The sequence below is a fragment of the Haliotis rufescens genome, unplaced genomic scaffold (genome assembly GCF_023055435.1).
Source record: "Haliotis rufescens isolate VD_foot unplaced genomic scaffold, xgHalRufe1.0.p SCAF_4, whole genome shotgun sequence".
NCBI classification, from domain to species: Eukaryota; Metazoa; Mollusca; class Gastropoda; order Lepetellida; family Haliotidae; genus Haliotis; species Haliotis rufescens.
Window position 1 is genome coordinate 2604677 of NW_025964112.1, and position 27784 is coordinate 2632460.

At 43.0% G+C, this 27784-nt stretch overlaps 1 protein-coding gene across 1 annotated transcript; it reads right to left on the bottom strand.

Annotated features, from left to right (window-relative positions):
- Nucleotides 1-431: 431 nt before the first annotated feature.
- LOC124149889 (tubulin delta chain-like) lies at nt 432-27182 on the bottom strand. Its single transcript, XM_048381999.1, has 12 exons — nt 26927-27182; nt 25373-25468; nt 17542-17594; nt 16898-16976; nt 15239-15297; nt 12559-12700; nt 10051-10206; nt 9752-9847; nt 6075-6147; nt 5030-5174; nt 1860-2020; nt 432-1356 (listed from the first exon to the last, which is right to left on the bottom strand). The coding sequence occupies exons 1-12, from the start codon at nt 27019-27021 to the stop codon at nt 1288-1290; spliced, it is 1224 nt and encodes a 407-aa protein (XP_048237956.1). The 5' UTR covers nt 27022-27182; the 3' UTR covers nt 432-1287.
- Between the last annotated feature and the right edge of the window lie 602 nt (nt 27183-27784).

Sequence of the window (27784 nt, forward strand, 5' to 3'; positions counted from 1 at the left end):
AAAATGTATAGTTAACGAAAAGGCTGACATGTGCTACGACACAACCTCACTCGGCTTTCAGCAAGGTGAGCTAAATATGAAGGGTTCTCAATTATACACCTGTATTTTTTTCACGTTGTCATGTTTAGATGGTTAACGTACATGCTTTAATACAATTCAAGACGTAAAAACAGTCAAAGTAAGATTCCCATCTGGAGAGCGAAATGTCGCTTGATCGCATGACCTCATCTTACCAAAGAGGTAAAATATGGTACTTGTTGTTACCCTGCCTGCCACCAGCATTAAGGGGACAAAACAAGACCGGCTCGAAGTCAATAAATTGTGTCTGTGTGAGGAATCCATTCTAAACTGCAGCATGATATCTCGGTAGTTCAGCACCTTAGCGCTGGCATAAGCTTGCACTAGTATAAACAACCACACACACATATGAATTGCATGTTGGTATAAGATGAATTTATTTTGACCACAACGTCAAATCCCATTTCACCTCACCAAGTCACTCACTTTACTACAATGACAGCGGGGCTCAGGAAGGCCAAATGAAGAAACAATTCAACTAGCAGTCCTAGCAGGAGTCTGTTTGGGGGATTATTTTGTTAGTTTTAGTAACTTTTGTCAACTGTGATGCCCCATCATATCACCCTGAAAGGCAAAAGAAAGTATTTTCATCTGCTATCAAACCAGGCTTTGTTTCTCATTTGTCAGTAGAGCTGCCCGTATGATTGAAACAGATACAGGCACCCACAGTCTTCTGGACATGAAAGTATGTGAGAGCACACACGTCTCGCCTAAGGAAAACTTTCGCAAATCTGGTTTCAAGATTAACTCGAACTGCACAATGTTTGTCAAAGGGCACACTGCCAGATACCAATGCTGAACTCCCCCCCCTTTCCTGGGCACCATCCACTCCCCATTGTGCCATCCACTCCCCATTGTGCCATCCACTCCCCATTGTGCCATCTATTCCCCATTGTGCCATCTACTCCCCATTGTGCCATCCACTCCCCATTGTGCCATCTACTCCCCATTGTGCCATCCACTCCCCATTGTGCCATCTACTCCCCATTGTGCCATCCACTCCCCATTGTGCCATCCACTCCCCATCCACTCCCCATTGTGCCATCCACTCCCCATTGTGCCATCCACTCCCCATTGTGCCATCTACTCCCCATTGTGCCATCTACTCCCCATTGTGCCATCCACTCCACATTGTAATTCAAATCATAAAGCAAGACATGTCAGGTCATCCATTATGCCAGTACGGCCTCCAGTAGTGGCCCAAGTTGGTCAGGACAAAGCTTCTTTGTAATCGTCTATCACTGATGACAAAGTTTCAAATGCTGCCTCAAATGTGTCCTGAAAGTAAAAAAAATTAATTGTATTGGGACAATCCCCCACTTGTCTCACAAATCCCATCTATTTATCTAGAAATGACATCTGTATGGGATTGGCTTGGTCTGCAATATATTCCAGCTGTATCATAGAGGCCTGTAAATATACTGGAAACACAGACCAGTGGGTGACAGCATGAGCAATGATCCAGGCCATCGACAGGACAGCACATTTAATCACGTGCTCTTCACTGGCAGACTCCCATTCCAAGCAGTGGTACTGGCAACATAGTCTGTATCGAGATGTTCCACACATTCCAGAACACTGATAATCTGTACTTTCAATTTCTTCACACAAGGCAAGCACCTATTGGTGGACCCAAGCCTTGAGGAAGAGAAGGTGATGGATCGAAAGATGGTGATAGGGATGAACAAACACCGGGAGATCTGTGTGCTGCAGACTACTGGAGAAATGCTGCTAATAGAGGCACAGGTTCCAATATAGCAGTTGTCAAAGTAACAGCTCACCGTGGAGACGCCATATCGGTCGTACCAGTGCAGGTAGGCTCCCGCCTCAAACATGACCTTCGACCTCTCCAGGACTGTCTCAAGGTAATCCACGACAGACCCGTAGTTGGCAGCGATAGTGATTGAGGAGGAGTCTCGAGGTCCGAGCGCATTTCTTCTCGCTAGGACAGAAGCATTATGCAAAATAACATCACCAGTTATATTCCATGTAGATATTGTTTTCTATGGACTGATTAAATTAGATTTGAAGATAACGGAATAATGGTTTTAAATACATATTACAGGGCTCTCTGAACATCATATTCACAAAATTCAGATATGAATCTTAGAAATGCAACTTTCTTATGTGACCATAACACTATTTTTATTTTTTCTCGTACAAACACCAAACACTCATTTTGACCAATAGCTGTACCAAACAGTGGATGGATCAAATCGAGACCACCGAGTGACCTCACAATTATGTAAATGTCGTGATCCCTGACCCTGTCAATATACTCCTTGGCACAATGTGGAGAAACAATCACACACTCTTCCCGAGGCAAGAGAGTGAACTAGCCTTAAGTCTTGTTTACACGTTTGCCAATCAAGCCCACTTTTCTGTGCTAAATATGATTGGAATATCGCACATATCCATAGTCTTTGATATAGGCTAGTGGTCACGCTTGCCTCGGGAAGATGTAGAAACTAGGCTTTGATATAGGCTAGTGTACACGCCTGCATCGGAAAGACGTAGAAACTAGGCTTTGATATAGGCTAGTGGACATGCTTGCCTCGGGAAGACGTAGAAACTAGGCTTTGATATAGGCTAGTGGACATGCTTGCCTCGGGAAGACGTAGAAACTAGGCTTTGATATAGGCCAGTGGACACGCTTGCCTCGGGAAGACGTAGAAACTAGGCTTTGATATAGGCTAGTGGACACGCTTGCCTCGGGAAGACGTAGAAACAAGGCTTTGATATAGGCTAGTGGACACGCTTGCCTCGGGAAGACGTAGAAACTAGGCTTTGATATAGGCCAGTGGACACCCTTGCCTCTGGAAGACGTAGAAACTAGGCTTTGATATAGGCTAGTGGACACGCTTGTCTCGGGAAGACGTAGAAACTAGGCTTTGATATAGGCCAGTGGACACGCTTGTCTCGGGAAGACGTAGAAACTAGGCTTTGATATAGGCCAGTGGACACGCTTGCCTCTGGAAGACGTAGAAACTAGGCTTTGATATAGGCCAGTGGACACGCTTGCCTCGGGAAGACGTAGAAACTAGGCTTTGATATAGGCTAGTGGTCGCGCTTGCCTCGGGAAGACGTAGAAACTAGGCTTTGATATAGGCTAGTGGACACGCTTGCCTCGGGAAGATCATCAAGTAAATATGATACCCCCTGCCCTATCACCCACTGCATGGCTGGTTCCTGTAGAACACAGGTGCCTGTCAGCCTCCATTAGACCACATGGTTTATATTTATATGGTTGGGTTTGCTGTTTTGAAACGAAGCGAGGAGAAGAAAGAATGGCAGTTACAGGATATATGCACAATGTGAATGACCATATGAAAAGTTAAAATGTCTACTAACAGTACAACCATATTATGTATATATTCTATTCTGCATTAAGTGTTTTGAATATGTGTTCAAATAATTGGCATATTTATTCATAGTTGTACACATTAAGTTTGTCAGATATTTCATTGCCTACAGAAACAGTGACAATAATACACAAAGTACATAAATAATAACAGCACAACAAACAATGACAGTATGTGGACGAATGGGGGCAACGTTGGTTTGTAATTAAGCACTATAAATGATTAATATGTGCATTGTTTTAAAATGATTAAATATTACCAAGGTAAAGTAGAGTACACACACAGGAGACCGGGAGATTTACAGACTGTTGACATCAAGTGCAATTACACAAGAAACAAATCACATGTGAGCCAAATATCACTTTCTTATTTTATGAGCTGTATCTCAATATATTGAAGAATGTTTTCTTTCCTATTTGTAATTAGTTCATTTAGTAGTCTGTTAAACTACTTAGTGAATCAGGACACGTAGTAACCTATGTCATCATGGTCTGCATGTGATGCTGTGTCTGAACCATGGGGCTGTGTGGGTCAAGAAATGGTGAAAACCTTGGTTGTGTATTAATTGTAACCTGATACATTCTGTGGCTAGTTCCATACTGAGAAGAATTTCTGGAGGGTGGGAGGTGTCATACAAATTCCTGGATAACACTTTTATTGATTTTTTGCGATCTTAACAGAAAGAGGCTTTTCTTGCTCTTGGCCTAGGACTAAATACTCTGAGCAAGCAGAACTTCTGCAACAGTCTGCAACTTCATTTTCAGAACACTGCAGTGAGTGAGTGAGTTTTGTTTTACGCAGCAGTTAAAACATGTCAGTCATCTCAGGTGGCCTGTAAACAACTGAGTGAGTGAGTGAGTTTTATTTTACGCCGCAGTTCACCAGGCACGCCAGTGGTTGAAAGCCATCCTAGCCTCACCAGAGTAACACCTTAATGTAACAAAGCGTCACTGAAAGAATTCACTCACTCTTGATACAAGCATGTGGTACAGTGTTACTGGGTGTTCCCCCTTGTTGCAGTGAGGAACCATCGGCCAGGTCACACATTGTGACCAACCAATCCTCATTTTGGTGGGCTGAAACAAGGAGCATGGGGTTTTGGAACCCCCACGATGTCCTGATTACAAGAATGGAGTTTGGATAACATTATTAGCTCAGAAGTCTACTGGCATGGGCTTCCACACCATAGGAATGGACCAAGTCCCCTGATGGTCACCTGACCGGAAGTCTATAGGCATGGTTTTTTTTCCAAACCACACCATAGGACTGGGACCTAGTTCTACTGAAGCTCACCTGATCTGAGATCTACAGAAACAGGGTTCCAGGCCACACAGCTCCAGGATCTCATCTCGTCCTCTTAAGCTCACCTGACCTGAGGTCTACAGACACAAGTTTCCAGGCCACACAGCTATAGGACCTCATCTCGTCCTCTGAAGCTCACCTGACCTGAGGTCTACAGACACAAGTTTCCAGGCCACACAGCTATAGGACCTCATCTCGTCCTCTGAAGCTCACCTGACCTGAGGTCTACAGACACAGGGTTCCAGGCAACACAGCTATAGGACCTCATCTCAACCTTTGAAGCTCACCTGACCAGTAATCAACAGGCATGGGGTTCCACGCCACACAACTGTAGGAGGACTTGATCTTGTCCTCCACCCCTCGCTTCATGGCTGCCAGGAAACTTTGGGAGCTGTCACCTCGACCCACCACAAGATTGGCTACACTCTTAAACTTACACAATCAGGAAAATGACAGCTGTAATGTAGAAACATCCTAATTTGTGCGACCTAATATGAAGTGCAATTCAACAGTTGTCTGATAATGAACAATGATGGTGGTCACACAATCGGGATACGATGACATGCATCAACCAAGTCAGCGAGTCTGACCACCTGATCCCGTTAGTCGCCTCTTACGACAAGCATAGTCACCTCTTACAGCAAGCATGGGTTGCTGAAGACCTATTCCAGTCAGGATCTTCACAGGTGCCGACCTTGGTCTGTCAGCACCAGTCTTCAAAAACATCTGTTATGTCCATCACTTCAGTCTGTCCTCCAACATTCAGCTGTCCCACCGTGCATAACTGATATACTGAGACATACTCATATCCTTATATTCTTCTACCCACCACAGAGGAGTGAGTGAGTGAGTGAGTGAGTGAGTTGGGTTTAACACCGCTTTTAACAGAATTCCAGTTATATCGCAGCGTGTCAGCTTAATGTGGGAGGAAAGCCCGAAGTGATGCAGGTCTCAGACGTTTACCACTTCGGTGAGTGAGTGAGTGAGTTGGGTTTAACGCCGCTTTTAACAGTATTCCAGTTATATCACGGCGTATCAGCTTAATGTGGGAGGAAAGCCCGAAGTGATGCTGGTCTCAGATGTTTACCACTTCGGTGAAACCCACGAGCACGGGTATGGTGCTGACAAACCTGGAAACATAATCGGGGCGAATCGGGATTCGAACCCACAATCATAGGTTTCTGGTGTGCCCAAGGGACGCAACTCTGCACAGCGAATCGCGGCGCCTTAGACAACTGGGCCACCCGTGCCCCCTACAGAGGAAAGAACTAAGTGTAACCTGTGTATGGATGGCAGGGAGCCTCCTGGAGCTCCATGTTGTGTGAAGGATACAGGTTTCCCGTGGGTGTTGTAGCGCTGGAGGGAGTGGAGGGTCTGAGTCGCCAGTCTGTCCCAGCCCACCTTGCTGCACACAGAACAACATAGCTCACTCACAGGGAAACACAGGCAACAGTCACATAGGACATAAACCTACTGATGTGTTTTGAAGTTTGATGTAGTCCCACTGTAGAATAGATACCTCGTATTTTAATTTGGAAACAAACGCAAAGGTCACCTATCTAAGAACATTCCAAAAAGGGGTCACAGGTAGTTTTATATGTACAAATATTACTCAAGTTCAACATTAAAATACCCATAGTCTTAACTAGTTCAAAATAAGTGTTCAAAACACATAGTCTTTGAAAATGAAGTTGACAAATAACCCCCAAACTTAGTCCAAAGAGAGATGTTTTAATTTCTACTATTTATTTAAGCTAGTGTTATTAGTTAGTCAGCAATTACCAGAAATTGCAAAGTTTTTGTAGCAAAAGGATACCTCATTTTAACCAATCAGAATCAAGCATTCTTCAATGTCGTGGTAGAATAAAACATTGACACTAATGTCAAAACTTCAAGACTCAGGGGGTCCCTAGACTCAAGTACTACAGGACATACAAGATCAAGTACACATGTCCAGGCTGGACACTTACTTTGGAACACTGATTAATAACAGAGAATGGTTTTAACGTGTACATCCGAACAGGGACACAATTAAGAATATATCCTACTCAAAAGAAGTCAGACATCACCGTTTTTTTCAAATGACTATAGTTAATCTGTCATGGATGGTGGGTATTGCAACATGAACCCTTCCAATTGTGGGTGCTGTTTAACTTCTTTTGAGTAGTATATATGATGTACAGAACAAATGTATGAGTGAGTGTTGCTGGTGTCAGCACTATTCCATCTATATGACAGTGGTGTAAATAATCAGATCACATGTATGAGTGAGTGTTGCTGGTGTCAGCACTATTCCATCTATATGACAGTAGTGTAAATAATCAGATCACATGTATGAGTGAGTGTTGCTGGTGTCAGCACTATTCCATCTATGTGACAGTGGTGTAAATAATCAGATCTCATGTATGAGTGAGTGTTGCTGGTGTCAGCACTATTCCATCTATATGACAGTGGTGTAAATAATCAGATCTCATGTATGAGTGAGTGTTGCTGGTGTCAGCACTATTCCATCTATATGACAGTGGTGTAAATAATCAGATCACATGTATGAGTGAGTGTTGCTGGTGTCAGCACTATTCCATCTATGTGACAGTGGTGTAAATAATCAGATCACATGTATGAGTGAGTGTTGCTGGTGTCAGCACTATTCCATCTATATGACAGTGGTGTAAATAATCAGATCATATGTATGAGTGAGTGTTGCTGGTGTCAGCACTATTCCTTCTATATGACAGTGGTGTAAATAATCAGATTACATGTATGAGTGAGTGTTGCCGGTGTCAGCACTATTCCATCTATATGACAGTGGTGTAAATAATCAGATCACATGTATGAGTGAGTGTTGCTGGTGTCAGCACTATTCCATCTATGTGACAGTGGTGTAAATAATCAGATCACATGTATGAGTGAGTGTTGCTGGTGTCAGCACTATTCCATCTATATGACAGTGGTGTAAATAATCAGATCACATGTATGAGTGAGTGTTGCTGGTGTCAGCACTATTCCATCTATGTGACAGTGGTGTAAATAATCTGATCACATGTATGAGTGAGTGTTGCTTGTGTCAGCACTATTCCATCTATATGACAGTGGTGTAAATAATCAGATCACATGTATGAGTGAGTGTTGCCGGTGTCAGCACTATTCCATCTATGTGACAGTGGTGTAAATAATCAGATCACATGTATGAGTGAGTGTTGCCGGTGTCAGCACTATTCCATCTATGTGACAGTGGTGTAAATAATCAGATCACATGTATGAGTGAGTGTTGCCGGTGTCAGCACAATTCCATCTATGTGACAGTGGTGTAAATAATCAGATCACATGTGTGAGTGAGTGTTGCTGGTGTCAGCACTATTCCATCTATGTGACAGTGGTGTAAATAATCAGATCACATGTATGAGTGAGTGTTGCTGGTGTCCGCACTATTCCATCTATATGACAGTGGTGTAAATAATCAGATCTCATGTATGAGTGAGGTGAGTGTTGCTGGTGTCAGCACTATTCCATCTATGTGACAGTGGTGTAAATAATCAGATCACATGTATGAGTGAGTGTTGCCGGTGTCAGCACTATTCCATCTATATGACAGTGGTGTAAATAATCAGATCAAGCCAGGAACACTGTCAACAGCATGTAACTTTATAGCAATGATCCATGCCATCCCAGTAGGATGACAGTCAGTCAGGTCACACTTCCTAAACACCCAATCCTCACTTCAGATGGCCCTTACAGAAACCTGGAGGATCAGAGGAAACTTAGGACCTGTTTTCTCTCGGAAACCTGGAGGATCAGAGGAAACTTAGGACCTGGTTTCTCTCGGAAACCTGGAGGATCAGGGGAAACTTAGGACCTGTTTTCTCTCGGAAGCCTGGAGGATCAGGGGAAACTAAGGACCTGTTTTCTCTCAGAAACCTGGAGGATCAGAGGAAACTTAGGACCTGTTTTCTCTCGGAAACCTGGAGGATCAGGGGAAACTTAGTGCCAGTTTTCTCTCGGAAACCTGGAGGATCAGAGGAAACTTAGGACCTGTTTTCTCTCGGAAACCTGGAGGATCAGGGGAAACTTAGGACCTGTTTTCTCTTGGAAACCTGGAGGATCATGGGAAACTGAGGACCTGTTTTCTCTTCGAAACCTGGAGGATCATGGGAAACTTAGGACCTGTTTTCTCTTGGAAACCTGGAGGATCAGGGGAAACTTAGGACCTGTTTTCTCTTGGAAACCTGGAGGATCATGGGAAACTTAGGACCTGTTTTCTCTTGGAAACCTGGAGGATCAGGGGAAACTTAGGACCTGTTTTCTCTTGGAAACCTGGAGGATCAGAGGAAACTTAGGACCTGTGTTCTCTTGGAAACCTAGAGGATCAGGGGAAACTTAGGACCTGTTTTCTCTTGGAAACCTGGAGGATCATGGGAAACTTAGGACCTGTTTTCTCTCGGAAACTTGGAGGATCAGGGGAAACTTAGGACCTGTTTTCTCTTGGAAACCTGGAGGATCATGGGAAACTTAGGACCTGTTTTCTCTTGGAAACCTGGAGGATCAGGGGAAACTTAGGATCTGTTTTCTCTCGGAAACTTGGAGGATCAGGGGAAACTTAGGACCTGTTTTCTCCCGGAAACCTGGAGGATCAGGGGAAACTTTGGACCTGTTTTCTCCCGGAAACCTGGAGGATCAGGGGAAACTTAGGACCTGTTTTCTCCCGGAAACCTAGAGGATCAGGGGAAACTTTGGACCTGTTTTCTCCCGGAAACCTGGAGGATCAGGGGAAACTTTGGACCTGTTTTCTCCCGGAAACCTGGAGGATCAGGGGAAACTTTGGACCTGTTTTCTTCCGGAAACCTAGAGGATCAGGGGAAACTTTGGACCTCTTTTCTCTCAGAAACCTAGAGGATCAGGGGAAACTTTGGACCTGTTTTCTCTCGGAAACCTAGTGGATAACAGTAAACCTTTGGAATACTCAGCAGGAAGATGGAGTACCGGTATTTACATCGAATTGTGCAGACACTGACCTTCTTGCGTGTTGTAGAATGTGAATAAACTTGAGTGATGGCATTGGGCATAATGTCCGCACCATATCCCAGGGTTCCATGCCTGTGCTGCAGCCACTAATAATGAAATGTCCAATTAAACATTCATAGGTTTTTTTTCAAAATGAAAATGCTGAAGTGTAGCTTGGATTAAAAACATTATGTTGAGTAATTGTGACATTTATATTGACAGTAGTTTGGTGTAAAATTCTTTTTTAAGTTGAATTATATGAATGAATGGAAAAGTTTAATGACATGAAGGGGAGACAACTGTGTACAACCTGCTGGGAGTAAGCGACTCTGTCGGCAGGAACACGCCACACAGGCTGTTTGCAATGCTCTGATTCATGGCACTGAATGAGACACTTTTCTCATTTCTCTTTTGAAGCTTCCGCAAAATCTCATCATTATGCATTAGAACCACACCATCAGTGTACCTGGAATTATACACCGAGAGTTGTAGTGTGCCTGTGTAGATGGGAGAGAGAGAGAGTTGTAGTGTGCCTGTGTAGATGGGAGGGAGAGAGAGATGTAGTGTGCCTGTGTAGATGGGAGAGAGAGAGAGAGAGAGTTGTAGTGTTGTACCTGACAGTGTGTAGATGAGAGAAAGTGACGAGAGAGTTGTAGTGTTGTACCTGTGTAGATGGGAGAGAGAGAGAGAGAGAGTTGTAGTGTACCTGTGTAGATGGGAGAGAGTGACGAGAGAGAGAGAGAGAGAGTTGTAGTGTACCTGTGTAGATGGGAGAGAGTGAGGAGAGAGTTGTAGTGTTGTACCTGTGTAGATGGGAGAGAGAGAGAGAGTGAGTTGTAGTGTTGTACCTGTGTAGATGGGAGAGAGTGAGGAGAGAGTTGTAGTGTACCTGTGTAGATGGGAGAGAGTGAGGAGAGTTGTAGTGTACCTGTGTAGATGGGAGAGAGAGAGAGAGAGAGTTGTAGTGTACCTGTGTAGATGGGAGAGAGTGATGAGAGTTGTAGTGTTGTACCTGTGTAGATGGGAGAGAGAGAGAGAGAGAGTTGTAGTGTACCTGTGTAGATGGGAGAGAGTGGGGAGAGAGTTGTAGTGTTGTACCTGTGTAGATGGGAGAGAGAGAGAGAGAGAGTTGTAGTGTACCTGTGTAGATGGGAGAGAGAGAGAGAGAGTTGTAGTGTACCTGTGTAGATGGGAGAGAGTGACGAGAGAGTTGTAGTGTTGTACCTGTGTAGATGGGAGAGAGAGAGAGAGAGAGTTGTAGTGTACCTGTGTAGATGGGAGAGAGTGAGGAGAGAGTTGTAGTGTACCTGTGTAGATGGGAGAGAGTGAGGAGAGAGTTGTAGTGTACCTGTGTAGATGGGAGAGAGTGAGGAGAGGGTTGTAGTGTTGTACCTGTGTAGATGGGAGAGAGAGAGAGAGAGAGAGAGTTGTAGTGTACCTGTGTAGATGGGAGAGAGTGAGGAGAGAGTTGTAGTGTACCTGTGTAGATGGGAGAGAGTGAGGAGAGTTGTAGTGTACCTGTGTAGATGGGAGAGAGAGAGAGAGAGAGAGAGAGAGAGAGAGTTGTAGTGTACCTGTGTAGATGGGAGAGAGTGAGGAGAGAGTTGTAGTGTACCTGTGTAGATGGGAGAGAGTGAGGAGAGAGTTGTAGTGTATCTGTGTAGTTGGAGAGAGTGAGGAGAGAGTTGTAGTGTATCTGTGTAGTTGGAGAGAGTGAGGAGAGAGTTGTAGTGCTGTACCTGTGTAGATGGGAGAGAGTGAGGAGAGAGTTGTAGTGTACCTGTGTAGTTGGAGAGAGTGAGGAGAGAGTTGTAGTGTATCTGTGTAGTTGGAGAGAGTGAGGAGAGAGTTGTAGTGTACCTGTGTAGATGGGAGAGAGTGAGGTGAGAGTTGTAGTGTACCAGTGTAGATGGGAGAGAGTGAGGAGAGAGTTGTAGTGTACCTGTGTAGATGGGAGAGAGTGAGGAGAGAGTTGTAGTGTACCTGTGTAGATGGGAGAGAGAGAGAGAGAGAGTTGTAGTGTATCTGTGTAGTTGGGAGAGAGTGAGGAGAGAGTTGTAGTGTACCTGTGTAGATGGGAGAGAGTGAGGAGAGAGTTGTAGTGTACCTGTGTAGATGGGAGAGAGTGAGGAGAGAGTTGTAGTGTACCTGTGTAGATGGGAGAGAGTGGGGAGAGAGTTGTAGTGTACCTGTGTAGATGGGAGAGAGTGAGGAGAGAGTTGTAGTGTTGTACCTGTGTAGATGGGAGAGAGTGAGGAGAGAGTTGTAGTGTATCTGTGTAGTTGGAGAGAGTGGGGAGAGAGTTGTAGTGTACCTGTGTAGATGGGAGAGAGTGAGGAGAGAGTTGTAGTGTACCAGTGTAGATGGGAGAGAGGGAGGAGAGAGTTGTAGTGTACCTGTGTAGATGGGAGAGAGTGAGGAGAGAGTTGTAGTGTACCTGTGTAGATGGGAGAGAGTGAGGAGAGAGTTGTAGTGTTGTACCTGTGTAGATGGGAGAGAGAGAGAGAGAGAGTTGTAGTGTACCTGTGTAGATGGGAGAGAGTGAGGAGAGAGTTGTAGTGTTGTACCTGTGTAGATGGGAGAGAGAGAGAGAGAGAGTTGTAGTGTACCTGTGTAGATGGGAGAGAGTGAGGAGAGAGTTGTAGTGTTGTACCAGTGTAGATGGGAGAGAGAGAGAGAGAGAGTTGTAGTGTACCAGTGTAGATGGGAGAGAGTGAGGAGAGAGTTGTAGTGTACCTGTGTAGATGGGAGAGAGTGAGGAGAGAGTTGTAGTGTACCTGTGTAGATGGGAGAGAGTGAGGAGAGAGTTGTAGTGTACCTGTGTAGATGGGAGAGAGTGAGGAGAGAGTTGTAGTGCTGTAGTGGACTCTCTCCACTGACACATGGAGCAATGGCGCAGGACATCAAATAGTTCATCGGGTACTCCTCACGGATCAGCTCGCACAGCCGGGAGCCGAGGCCTACAACATATTGACCCCCACAGGCTACAGTGCACACACAGGACCTTTCATGAGTTTTCCATGTGAGATATATCAGAGTAAAAGATGAATGAGATTTCTATAGTAGCAAGCAGCTATCAGATTTGTTTTAAATTAGTTTTGTATGGCAATGCAGATCTCTCAATAACTGAAAATCAATGTATATTTAATGCTGTTCTCCATCATTCAAAAAGAATCAATACTTTGTAAAAACTTACATATGCCGACGTCACCTACCTGACCCCCCACTCAGACTGTGCACAACCCACATCACACATACTGATGTCATCTACCTGACCCCCCACTCAGACTGTGCACAACCCACATCACACATACTGACGTCACCTACCTGACCCCCCACACAGACTGTGCACCACCCCCATCACACATACTGATGTCACCTACCTGACCCCCCACACAGACTGTGTACCACCCCCATCACACATGCCGATGTCACCTACCTGACCCTGTGCCCCCACTCAGACTGTGCACCACCCCCATCACACATGCCGATGTCACCTACCTGACCCTGTGCCCCCACTCAGACTGTGCATCACCCCCATCACACATGCCGATGTCACCTACCTGACCCTGTGCCCCCATTCAGACTGTGCATCACCCCCATCACACATGCCGATGTCTCCTTCCTGACCCCCCACTCAGACTGTGCACCACCCCCATCACACATGCCGATGTCACCTACCTGACCCCCCACTCAGACTGTGCACTACCCCCATCACACATGCCGATGTCACCTACCTGACCCCCCACTCAGACTGTGCACCACCCCCATCACACATGCCGATGTCACCTACCTGACCCTGTGCCCCCACTCAGACTGTGCACTACCCCCATCACACATGCCGATGTCACCTACCTGACCCTGTGCCCCCATTCAGACTGTGCATCACCCCCATCACACATGCCGATGTCTCCTTCCTGACCCCTCACTCGGACTGTGCACCACCCCCATCACACATGCCGATGTCACCTACCTGACCCCCCACTCAGACTGTGCACCACCCCCATCACACATGCCAATGTCACCTACCTGACCCCCCACTCAGACTGTGCACCACCCCCATCACACATGCCGATGTCACCTACCTGACCCTGTGCCCCCACTCAGACTGTGCACCACCCCCATCACACATGCCGATGTCACCTACCTGACCCTGTGCCCCCACTCAGACTGTGTACCACCCCCATCACACATGCCGATGTCACCTACCTGACCCCCCACTCAGACTGTGCACCACCCCCATCACACATGCCGATGTCACCTACCTGACCCTGTGCCCCCACTCAGACTGTGCACCACCCCCATCACACACGCCGATGTCACCTACCTGACCCTGTGCCCCCACTCAGACTGTGCACCACCCCCATCACACATGCCGATGTCACCTACCTGACCCTGTGCCCCCACTCAGACTGTGCACCACCCCCATCACACATGCCGATGTCACCTACCTGACCCTGTGCCCCAACTCAGACTGTGTACCACCCCCATCACACATGCCGATGTCACCTACCTGACCCTGTGCCCCCACTCAGACTGTGCACCACCCCCATCACACATGCCGATGTCACCTACCTGACCCTGTGCCCCCACTCAGACTGTGCACCACCCCCATCACACATGCCGATGTCACCTACCTGACCCTGTGCCCCCACTCAGACTGTGCACCACCCCCATCACACATGCCGATGTCACCTACCTGACCCTGTGCCCCCACTCAGACTGTGCACCACCCCCATCACACATGCCGATGTCACCAACCTGACCCTGTGCCCCGACTCAGACTGTGCACCACCCCCATCACACATGCCGATGTCACCTACCTGACCCTGTGCCCCCATTCAGACTGTGCATCACCCCCATCACACATGCGGATGTCACCTACCTGACCCTGTGCCCTGACTCAGACTGTGTACCACCCCCATCACACATGCCGATGTCACCTACCTGACCCTGTGCCCACCTCAGAATGTGTACCACCCCCATCACACATGCCGACGTCACCTACCTGACCCTGTGCCCCCACTCAGACTGTGCACCACCCCCATCACACATGCCGATGTCACCTACCTGACCCTGTGCCCCGACTCAGACTGTGCACCACCCCCATCACACATGCCGATGTCACCTACCTGACCCCTCACTCAGACTGTGCACCACCCCCATCACACATGCCGATGTCACCTACCTGACCCTGTGCCCCCACTCAGACTGTGTACCACCCCCATCACACATGCCGATGTCACCTACCTGACCCTGTGCCCCGACTCAGACTGTGCACCACCCCCATCACACATGCCGATGTCACCTACCTGACCCTGTGCCCCCACTCAGACTGTGCACTACCCCCATCACACATGCCGATGTCACCTACCTGACCCTGTGCCCCCACTCAGACTGTGCACCACCCCCATCACACATGCCGATGTCACCTACCTGACCCTGTGCCCCCACTCAGACTGTGCACCACCCCCATCACACATGCCGATGTCACCTACCTGACCCTGTGCCCCCACTCAGACTGTGCATCAGCACCACCCCCATGTAGTGGTCGCACCTGAGGAGGAAAGAGTCATGTTCAATACAACTGTCTGAGGCAAGGGAGTTAACTGACTATACAAGTCTAGTTTCCACCCTTGCCAAATTTAGCTGGAATTGATGGCTCGATCGTATGTACGAAAAGCTTGCCTTATACACAGCGATATACATCTTCCCAAGGCAAGAGAGTTAACTGACTTTAAAAGTCCAGTTTCCACCCTTGCCGAACTAGGCTGGTATTATGGAGTTACATTTTGGCTGGACTAACGAGTCCATGCATAGTCCAATCAAAATCGCACAACGAAATCGAAATCTGGTTCGTAAACTGTCGTGCAGATTTTGGTAGATTTGCAGGATTTGCAAAACATGCACACCGCCAACTCCTTGTCAACAGATATTTTCCAAACCTTCGCGATGTAAGACCCGTTTTATCACAATATAGATCTTGATTATCGATCAGATCATCTTGACTGGGCACCGCCATTTTGTTTGAAACAAATGCAAGTGATTGAATCGAATTGGTCCATAGGAAAGGCCCAGAAGGGACATAACTCATAATAACCATTGGTGGTGCTACGATTGAGCCCAGGAATTCCAGCCTAGTTCGGCAAGGGTGGAAATTGGACTCAGTTCAAACTCTCTTGCCTCAGGAAGATGAGCCATATATCAAATCACTTGAGCATCTTGACTAAAAATGTGAAAAGAGTGGGAAAATATCTGTTTAGGTCGAGTTGGCATGCAAATCCTGCAATCAATGGGATGACATACACGGGAGTACAGAGGCAATAGGGAGCGGTGAAAACTTCACAGGTACTCTGCTTTGTGCGCACACATTTTTAGTCAGCTACAGAGGCAGTGTGTAAGTAAAGTCTAACACCACTTTTAGGAACATTCCAGCAATATCGCAGCTGGGGACACCAGAAGTCACATATTGTACCCACGTGGGGAACTGAACCCAGTCCACGGCTTGATGAGCGAGCACCTTAACCACTCGGCTACCCCACCACCCCAGTCAGCTAATGAAACGAGGCTGCAGAAGGTCACAACTCACAGAAGGCAAATCACCTCAACTCAGTGCATCCTACAACTGCCTGACATTGAAGCAACGGGTAGAGCCAGTGGAGGCCAAGAACCATGGGAGAAACACTGCCCTTGACGATGATGTAACACGATCACTCAGTGGTCAGTGCACACACTGCCATCCTCTCCCCGAGAGCAGACTTGATTCGCAGGTTAGAATACACCACTCTGCAAAGCAGCCGATGTATTAAGGGGTGATGGAGGAACATCTACAGGACTCTGATGTATTGACCTTGGTGTCAGCATGGTTTCTATAATAATACAGGCGCCATGAGTACATGTGCTATATCAACATCCGTCTGACAGGGGCGGTCGGGTAGCCTTGTGGTTAATGCGTTCGCTCATCACGTCGAAGACCTGGGTTCGATTCCCGACATGGGTACAATGCGTGAAGCCCATTTCTGGTGTCCCCAGCCATGATATTGCTGGAATATTGCTAAAAGCGGCGAAAACCATACTCACTCACTCACTCCGTCTAACAGTAACATGATAGATATCTGATCACCCAGTGCCAACGTTTCAATGAGCTGACTCCGTACCTTTCCACTTCTTTCCTCAGACACTCCATAGCATCATCTGTCAGATGGTCGTCACCTGTAGACTGAACACCATGGTATCCTAAGGAAAAGACGAAATACCATTGTGCTGTGTGGCAGTTGATGTATTAAACGTTTATTCCCGATGATTGTTAATGGCAGCAGATTGGGGCGTTTGTAAAATCTCAAGCTTTAATAGTGGTCTGCAACAACCTCAGTTATCTACCTTTGCAAACTGGAGTTACGACCTTGAGTTATTTTTGATACTGGGATGTATTACCTGCTTCATGAGGTAAGTCTCTAGAAGTCTGGCTGCACTCATATAAGAGCTAGGAGAGGTTGATTTGAAGCCTTCTGCGACCTGACTTCCATTTAATCTACTCGCTCTGTGCAGACGGAATACCTACTGGATAACATGGACTTATTGCCTGCTTCAAACAGTTTCCTGGATTCAAGAATGGACCACCTGCCTCATTCAAGACATTCGACAGTGACAAATTCTGAACATCTGAGTGCAGAGACGTTTCGTAAAATCGCCTGTTAGTTACTGTTGCTGCCACTGACACTGCTGGCCACAACACAAGCAGGCCATGACATCCGCTCCCTTAGATATTTATTTGGCAAGTAACTTTTGAACTGCTCCTTACCAAGGGCCCAGTTCGATCCTCTTCCTCGCTTTCCTGCACACACATTCTTCTCTCTACAAAACAACGTCATGGTTACCACGGTTACTCTCAAACTCATGCATGGCTTGTCGGACATTCGCATACAGCATGGGTGGATCCAGCATTTTTTAAATGGTGGGACCACTCTCACCCGACCACCACTACCCTCTTGTATTTATCAGAGATATCGGGGTTAGGAAAATAAGATCTGTCTTTAAGGGAATTGTGGTCACTTATGTGTCCCCAAAAGGTCAACATGGTAAGACGTTCTGATTTGAAAAATGAAAGGACCCTGTGTTGTCACATCATGGATTATTGGACCTGATAACAAGAGTCATCAGAAAGATGACATTTCCCCCTGGCAGCTGTCTGTAAAGTAACCAGAAGTAAATGTGCCGTTCTGTATGTAATGAGTCAAGAGTTGAATGTTCTTTCAGAAGCATACATTGTTTACCAACAAAAGATCCACCATGGTCGCATCCATATGAAATAGAAAGTAAAACATTTGTGTTTCTGTGGGTTTTTTTTATGCAAACAAATGACAAATTACAAGAAACAATAACTAAACAAGCGTATAGTCGACGAAGTCATCCCCCGCCTAAACTTAAATCCAACTTGTTGCCATGGAAACGTAAAAAATAAAAATGTATAAAATTCCTCAATAGCAAAAGGCACCAGTCCAGTATGTGCCTGGTAGACATGCAAAGTTTTGTAAGAAAGTATTTATCAGTTTTTGAGTTACGCTCCGGAAACGAACACCACCCTTATAGAACCTAAGTCCAACTTGTTGCCATGTAAACGTAAAAAATAAAAATTCTTAAAATTCCTAAATAGCAAAAGGCACCAGTTCAGCATGAGTCTGATAGACATGCAAAGTTTTGTTAGAAAGTTTTGAATGGGTTTTGAGTTATGCTCCAGAAACGAACCGTACCCTATTGAACCTAAGTCCAACTGGGTGCCATGGAAACGTAAAAAATAAAAAAATAAAAAATTCCTAAACAGCAAAAGGCACCAGTTCAGTATGTGCCTGGTATACATGCAAAGTTTTGTAAGAAAGTATTTAACGGTTTTTGAGTAACGCTCCGGAAACGAACACCACCCTTATAGAACCTAAGTCCAACTTGTTACCATGGAAACGTAAAAAAATATATATTTCTAAAATTCCTAAATAGCAAAAGGCACAACTTCAGTATGTCACTGATAGATATGCCAAGTTTCAATCAAATACACTGAATTGTTTGAGTACTGCCCCGGAAAAGGAAATATTTATGGACGGACAGACAGACGGACGGACGGACAGACAGACAGTCAGACTGGCTGATAGCTGATCGCTAAAAATTGTACACATTGCAGTATAGAAATACAGAGGGTCTAAAATACTAGTCACAAGATCAAACTGAACCCAAAGAAATCTTGATTTAATATATTTTATTTAGAACATGACCAGACAGACTGGAGATGGGTTATGGGATCCCGTCTCTGTCCTGGTGTTGTTTCTATGGAGAGGACTATTTGATAGTTGAAACCCCCATAAAATTATTTTAAAAATGAAATGTACACCTTCATATTTCTGAGACAGGGATGTGGAAATATGCAAATTGTGAACTTGTCCCTGGGCGAGTAAACAGAATATATTCACTTGTTCTAAATGAATGAGGGGCGGTCGGGTAGCCTAGTGGTTAAAGCGTTCGCTCGTCACGCCGAAGACCCGGGTTCGATTCCCGACATGGGTACAATGTGTGAAGCCCATTTCTGGTGTCCCCCGCCGCGATATTGCTGGAATATTGCTAAAAGCGGCGTAAAACCATACTCACTCACTCTAAATGAATGACGTTTTATCACAAAATTTGTCCACTGATGAAAAATGAAAATCATACGTTGAGTAGCTAGTGCGGCCTGCCATGAATTCCTACCATACGTAAAGCCATATTCATGCTATTTTTTACTTGATACCATGGTTACCGTCTGTTAAATGTTAAGGTTGTCAGTGGAGAACTGCAGCTGATTGTTTTTTGTCAAGCAATCTCACGTAACGAGTTTGGCAAGTGCAGCATTGATTTCCTCACAACTGCTTGTGGTAACACTGACATGGTAATTGCAGGTACAAACTAACTACTATAATCCTTATGAAGAGCTGAGGTGAAATGGGGTTTAACGTGGCATCAAAATTTTTTGCACTCATATAGCGACGTGCATGCACGTGTGTGTTTGTGGCTGCTTGTACTTGTCCGGACTGATGCCGATTTATAGTGCTAGCCCACTGAGATACCATGCCGCAGTTTAACATGAATACCCCACTCAGACACAGTATACTGACTCCGAGCCGACCAGTCTTTGTTTTAGCCCCTTAATGCCGAGCGCCAGACAGGGTAACAACAAGTACCATCTTTTAACGTCTTTTGTTATGACGCAGCCATGGATCGAACAACGGACCTTCCGCTCTCCGGGCGGACGCTCTACCACTAGACCACGGAGGCGGTGTGTCCCAAAGAGGGACAGGTCAGGCAGAAAGCGACCTTTTAAACACTTAATGCAACAACAACACACCTAAACGTTGCTCTTAATTGTAATACCATGAGATACCATGCTGCAGTTTAACATGAATACCCAAGCCTTCCTTCCATCCTACCCAAACCAGTCCTTGTTTTAGCCCCTTAATGCCCCTTTTGGTATGACGTGGGTGGTGATCAAACCCTGGACCTTCTGCTCTCTGGGCAGAGGCTCAACCACTAGACCACGGAGGCGGTTCCTTATGAAGATAAATACGCCGGAAAAACATCCACGTTTTACCAAGTACTCATCCATTAAGACCTGACCAATCGGAATGTTGGAACACTAGTAGGTTATCACTTATGGATGCCATATCCCAACACCATCTCTTCACAAATTACCCATCAATTAGGAAATAATTATTTTTCTTCAAAAGAATATTTTTCACAATTTCTGCAAACATGCCTTAGATGTTACAATAACATAAATGTTGTTTTCTGGTGTAGAAGACAAAGCTATACACAGTCAGTGCTCTATCAGTAACCATGGTAACTGCAAGTTTACAGGGAGTGAGTGAATGTTGTTTAATGCTGCAGGGAGCAATGTTTCAGGACATCAAAACAGTCAGTTAACAACAGAACCATAGGTAGGTAAACCTGATCAGGCCTCAACGTTTAAATTTTTACCAAGTAGCCATATGACTACAAGTATGTTTTTCCAGGTAGACAGTGGTAGAATCAAGAAGTCAAGTCAATATTGTAGGTAGCCAAAAGCATTTGAAATTATCTTTTATCAAATAACTATTATGTGTATAAGTCATAGTATTAGTCTTGGAATTGTATATTAGTTGAAACTGTTTTTGAGTTTTGTTATTTGTGACTCGAACGATGATGCAATTTATGTTAGTAGATTATAAACGTATTTCCTTGCTTATCCAATAAACTATCAAATAAAATAAAATACTAATTACATTAATATTTATGTATTTCAGTTCATTGTTGACTTTAGGAGGAATTATTTGTGAGTACAATTAGTAGCAGACATGTTTATTTTGGTGTCTACATATGTGTAGCAATAGAATTTAGTCACCAGAAGATATTTTTCAAGGTAGTCATTTGGCTACCTCTGAATTTTAGACAGTGGTCAAATTGAAATATAGGTCGCATTGGCGACCGTCTTAGTCGCAAATCTGAGGCCTGCTAATGTTGCAGTGTTAGAAACTTACATGTTTAGTCCACTAGTCCTTATAATGAGAACATAGAGGAAAACCCTTACAAATGGCAAGTTTCTACTAGTCCTTATGATACCTTAACTATTGCGCAGTTTGGCAAGGACTACAGGACTAGTGCCAGTTACTATCACCTTGTTGTTAGCAAGAGCAATACTCCATGACCTTGGGGTCTGATAAGACACAAGCAGCTTCTTCAGAGATCATCTTGGATCCCAAACTAAGAGCCTTGCAAGCAAATGTAACCCAGTTTTAACCAAGAGTAGCCTCCCTTACCCCAGTGTACCTTCCTCCAACTCCAGCAGGGCCAGCAGACAACAAACATGGAGTCACAGTATTTTTAAGCCTTATTCTATAGTCATTATTTCTGCTTTTAATGTTGGTTCTGTGAATGAAATGGGAAAAAATTGTAATTTTATTAAAATTGGAATATTTTAGAAGTTCCTATGTTCTCAAATTCAGGGGCCTCTTAACATTGCTTAACACTGTATATTAACATTACTTAACACTGTATATTAACATTACTTATCACTGTATATTAACATTACTTAACACTGTATATTAACATTACTTAACACTGTATATTAACATTACTTAACACTGTATATTAAAATTACTTAACACTGTATATTAACATTACTTAACACTGTATATTAACATTGCTTAACACTGTATATTAACATTGCTTAACACTGTATATTAACATTACTTAACACTGTATATTAACATTACTTAACACTGTATATTAACATTACTTAACACTGTATATTAAAATTACTTAACACTGTACATTAACATTATTTAACACTGTATATTAACATTGCTTAACACTGTATATTAACATTGCTTAACACTGTACATTAACATTACTTAACACTGTACATTAACATTATTTAACACTGTATATTAACATTGCTTAACACTGTATATTAACATTGCTTAACACTGTACATTAACATTATTTAACACTGTATATTAACATTGCTTAACACTGTACATTAACATTACTTAACACTGTATATTAACATTATTTATTACAGGTATAATTAGTGGTAGCACCACTCAGAAAACCTGACAAAGGTTCCCATTTGGCATTTATTGTGTCTGGGGTAATTATTCAATCTAAATCCAGGTTTGAAGTGAGATGAAATGTGTGTTATGTAATATGCACGTGGCAGCCAAGCAAGGATAATGATCAGTTGATTTACTTTTTTTGTAAATCAACGGATCGTTCCTGGTCATCAAAGGATTAACAGAAAATACGTTGATTGATTAATCACTATTATCTTGCACAGTGGAGATGTCAAAAGTGAGTGTTTACATGTCTAGGTTTACTAAAACAAAGGGAATACCCTCATATCATGGCGTGAAGTGCCGATGTAAAAACAACATACTTTGTTCAAAGGGTTAACTGATAATACGTCGATTGAGTGGTCATTGTTATCTATCACTCAATGGATTTTTTAGGAACCGTGGATGTTATGAAAATAGTTGTCACGTGGGCTTTCTCAGCCGACCCTTGAGACTTGACACCTATGTGAAACACCTGAAACAATCTAAGTGATCAGTTGAGAAACAAACACGGGTTATAATATCCCGAAACGATATATATCTTTTAAAATATTTGATTGTTACAGAGACACGTGACATAGAATAAGTTTTTTGTACAGCTGCAGACGAGTGGGATATTGTTCCTTTGTGTGGATATTCACGGATACATTCCTCGAACAAGGAAGCTGCCTAAAATTTATACACATAAATTATGGTATTTGCATTTTGTTTTCCTTCATTTGCTGTAGCATTGAACCGATTCGTTCTTGTTCCTCTACGTCTTGGTTGGGAAATTCTTCATGATCAATGCGCGATAGACGTTGTTGTCACAAGTCTTTTCCTTTGTAAGCATGTATATGTTACCGTCAATTTGTAAAATGTGATTCTCTCAGGCAATATATAAAATGTGTAAATATTTCAGTCATTTTGACAGAAAAATCTGCCCAGATTGACTAAAATTGATTAAGACGACCAAAAGGGCCTAAAAACAACAGATTATTATGTAGGATTAGAAGCCATACAACAATGAAATGTACTTTTCAACGTAACATTTTCAATCTCTTGGTGATGACATTAAACATCAAAATGTTTGGAATTCGTTATCATAATAATACAGATGGAAATGTTTTTCAGTCACTTTGTAAAATAACTGAATATTTAGGCGTTTAATAAATTTGAAGATGTTGCACGTTTTGACAGTAAAAAAATATACACACTATAAAAAAAGCAATGCTCAGGTGAAATATTTACTTTGTGTTGCAAGTCAAAATAGTGTTAACGAAAATCGCCAAATTACCAAGCAAGTGACTTATCAAAACTTCGTCACCATTACCGATGCTACCCACAAACATACCTACTTTTTCTTATTATCTTGAAAAAAGCATTTCATTTTGTTGATCAATGTGACCTACGCCCTTATTACTACCCATAAAAGTGACTAATGCGCTTACGAATGGCGCAGCAGAGGTCGCGAACTAGTCTAGATTTCTGCTATACATCCGGGTACTCACTGGGAAAAAACAATAACAAAGGCAACAACCAGTCCCGGGGAATTGCGTTAGATCAGTGCCCCTTTAACACTGTATATTAACATTATTTAACACTGTACATTAACATTACTTAACACTGTATATTAACATTATTTAACACTGTACATTAACATTACTTAACACTGTACATGAACATTATTTAACACTGTATATTAACATTGCTTAACACTGTATATTAACATTGCTTAACACTGTACATTAACATTATTTAACACTGTATATTAACATTGCTTAACACTGTATATTAACATTGCTTAACACTGTATATTAACATTATTTAACACTGTATATTAACATTACTTAACACTGTATATTAACATTACTTAACACTGTATATTAACATTACTTAACACTGTATATTAACATTACTTAACACTGTACATTAACATTACTTAACACTGTATATTAACATTGCTTAACCATGTTAACACTGTATATTAACATTGCTTAACACTGTATATTTACATTACTTAACACTGTATATTAACATTGCTTAACACTGTATATTAATATTACTTAACACTGTATATTAACATTACTTAACACTGTATATTAACATTACTTAACACTGTATATTAACATTACTTAACACTGTATATTTACATTACTTAACACTGTATATTAACATTACTTAACACTGTATATTAACATTGCTTAACACTTTATATTAACATTACTTAACACTGTATATTACCATTACTTAACACTAGAGGTGTAACGATACGGGATACGATACGTATCGCGATTCAGGGGTCGCGATACGATACGTATCACGATACAGTGTTTACTGGTACAAGCTAAGCCAAGTTGATGTCTTTCTGCTCTCTAAAAGATGTGACAAGTACAGTTGAAGAAGATATAAGGTGTTTAATTACTGTTATAGCAAATTGTCAGCAATACAGTATGTTTTACTGAAAATACAAACTGGCTGAAAGAAAAAGTTACTCATAACTTTATGCAAAAAATATAAACATAAACATTAAATACTATTTATCAAGTTTCAACTTGTTTACTTCAGTAAGTTCAGTTCTGTTTAACTTCAAGTTTTTCTTTAAGAATATCAATCTGTTCACATGCTTTGGTTTGAGAGCAGATCGCTGCTTTCCAAATCAATGCATCGTATCGTGGGCTGTGCATCGGGATACAATACTGTATTGCCGTATCGTTACACCACTACTTAACACTATATATCAACATTGCTTAACACTGTATATTAACATTACTTAACACTGTATATTAACATTACATTCAATAATGTAAAACTAAGCAATAAAGCTTGTGCCACTTCATAGGCAGTGATATCAGTGAAGCACAAGTGAACCTGAACAAGCCATCACATAAGATATGACTATATCATCATGAACTTGGGAACATTTTAATTCCAATTTAGGAATTCTTACTGATCTTTGCTGCAGACTAGGGGCCAAATACGGCCTCTGAGCAGGTCTAGCTAAACCCCTGTTGTTACAATAGGTATTTTTTTGTCTGCTCTCACCTCACATTCATTGACCTTGTCAGACTCCATATGACCTTGGGTTCACTATCGACGTGGACAGAGCGCTGGATGCCATTGTGGTCCACGAAGGTGTGACTGCAGATCAAGGCAATACATTTTTCAAATCACAAACGTAACATTAATAAAGACTAAGTAAGGATAAGATTTATGGATGAACAACTTCTTAATTACAATTAAGAGAGACGTTTCGGTGTACATGGTGTAGGTTCTAACACCGTTATCAAGCAATCAAGCACTTTCCGTGTGCGACATACGCTTGCAGTCGGAAAGCGCACGTTAAATCTCCAATATAAGTAAGTACACCTAAAAAACAAAAACAGAAATTATGTGAATACCAAACTCACAATAGATATTTGTACCCTACTCACACACATGAGTCCCAAAGAGGTGAGGTGAGGTGAAATTGGGTTTAACGTCACGTCAAAGATTATTGCACTTATATAGCGATGTGCATGTACGTGTGTGTGTTTGTGTGGCTGCTTGTACTAGTCCGGACTGATGCCGATTTATAGTGCTAGCCCACTGAGATACCATGCCGCAGTTTAACATGAATACCCCACTTAGACACAGTATACCGACTCCGAGCCGACCAGTCCTTGTTTTAGCCCCTTAATGCCGAGCGCCAGACAGGGTAACAACAAGTACCATCTTTTAACGTCATTTGGTATGACGCAGCCATGGATCGAACCCAGGACTTTCCGATCTCCGGGCGGACGCTCTACCACTAGACCACGGTGGCGGTGTGTCCCAAATAGGGACAGGTCAGAGGAAATTGCTTAGGCAGAAAGCGACCTTTTAAACACTTAATGCAACAACAACACACCTAAACGTTGCTCTTAATTGTAATACAGAAGTTGTTCATCCATAAATCTTTTCCTTAATTAGAACTCAAACTTCTAAATGCCTATCAAAGAATAAATAAATAAACACTTGTAGCCTTTGGATCCACTTCCGTTCATTTGGGTTGGGAACCATTCATAATACACGTTATGTAGCCCAATATTGCTTGTTTAACTGTCACACAACACTCAGCACTAGTTCCGCTATCTGATGGGGTGGCCATTAAATACTTGTGTCTGGACCAGACAATCCAGTGATGCAATCCAGCATCAATCTACACAGTTGGGATACAATGACAATCGTCACATGCATCAACCAAGTCAGTCAGCCTGACCACATGATCCATTTAGTCCCCTGTTAATTACCCGAGCATAAATTGCTAGGGGGCTTTTATCTTATCAGAAATCGCCATGGGTTATGATAGCATAATATAGGGCAGATATATACTTTACTGATCGCCATCCTTGATAACTACCCTAACAGACCACTAACTCTAAATGCCGTAAAAGGTGCTTGATCGGAGAGGGGATCCAAAGGATAATAGGAAAGAGGTAATTTAACCAACCCCAACCCTAACACAACCAATCCTAAGGATCGAGGAGGCACGCGAGATCTCTGAAGCGAGATCCACTGCATGAGCTGTGCCTGGTTAACTTCATTATTGCCATTATCTAAAAAATGTCATTTCAGTACCTGTCATTGGCACTTTGGTCTTTGATCACCGTCTTCCAGAATGACCGACCAGTCTGATTTCCACACTGACCAACATGCAAAAACACGGTGGACATTTTGAAATCACACTGAGATAACCCAAATACGGTTTCATTGCGTCACATAGAAGTAAGACGTGGGTCTATATTCATGCTAAGGAAATGTGTCTCATCAAATTGAAATATTTTGTTGACATCTTGTGATCGAATTTTGTGGAACTAATTGAGAAGTTATTATTAAATTCGGATATCATTTATATAAAACAAATGTTTATTTTCAAATATGAAACATTGGTCATGATATTTTGAAAACAAAGTTAATAAATAATGTGCAACTTTTCGTTTATACTTGAGATGACCTAGACATGAGATACTGCAATTATTGTTGCCAGTAATAATTCTTGAAACGGAGTGATCCCTACAAACTCCTCGCAGCGATAGTAGAACTCGCTTTAGGCTAATTTCGAATAGAGAATAAAAACACAATGTTAGGAGTTCCAGTACATCGCATCGCATGGCAAACCTCATGTAGTCTGCAGGAGTATCCATTTTATTATAACAATGTTTCAAATTACTTGAAACAAACCCACAATATACTAAACATAAATAAATAGATATAGAAGTTTTATGTATTCGGACCACACAAGACAAAATGATCTTTGTATGATTCATTATGAAACAGATTATATGAAAGGTTTCATGACGAGATTAATTGCGACAGCAAGAGGTCAAATAAAAGAACAGCTCTTTGTCGCAGATGAACACATTGCGCCATTATATTCCCCGTCAGTTAGATTTCTGGTTTTCTCCATCTCCAAGTTTCTCTGCACATTGTATTTAT

What these genes read in the sequence shown, in the direction of transcription:
- LOC124149889 (XM_048381999.1), bottom strand. Translation starts at nt 27,021, where the DNA reads ATGTCCACCGTGTTTTTGCATGTTGGTCAGTGTGGAAATCAGACTGGT. An exon ending in GACCAAAGTGCCAATGACAG is followed by an intron (nt 25,469 to 26,926) that starts GTACTGAAATGA and finishes CTTGATCTGCAG; the next exon opens with TCACACCTTCGTGGACCACA. An exon ending in GCCTGTTGATTACTGGTCAG is followed by an intron (nt 2,021 to 5,029) that starts GTGAGCTTCAAA and finishes CTTCTGTCCTAG; the next exon opens with CGAGAAGAAATGCGCTCGGA.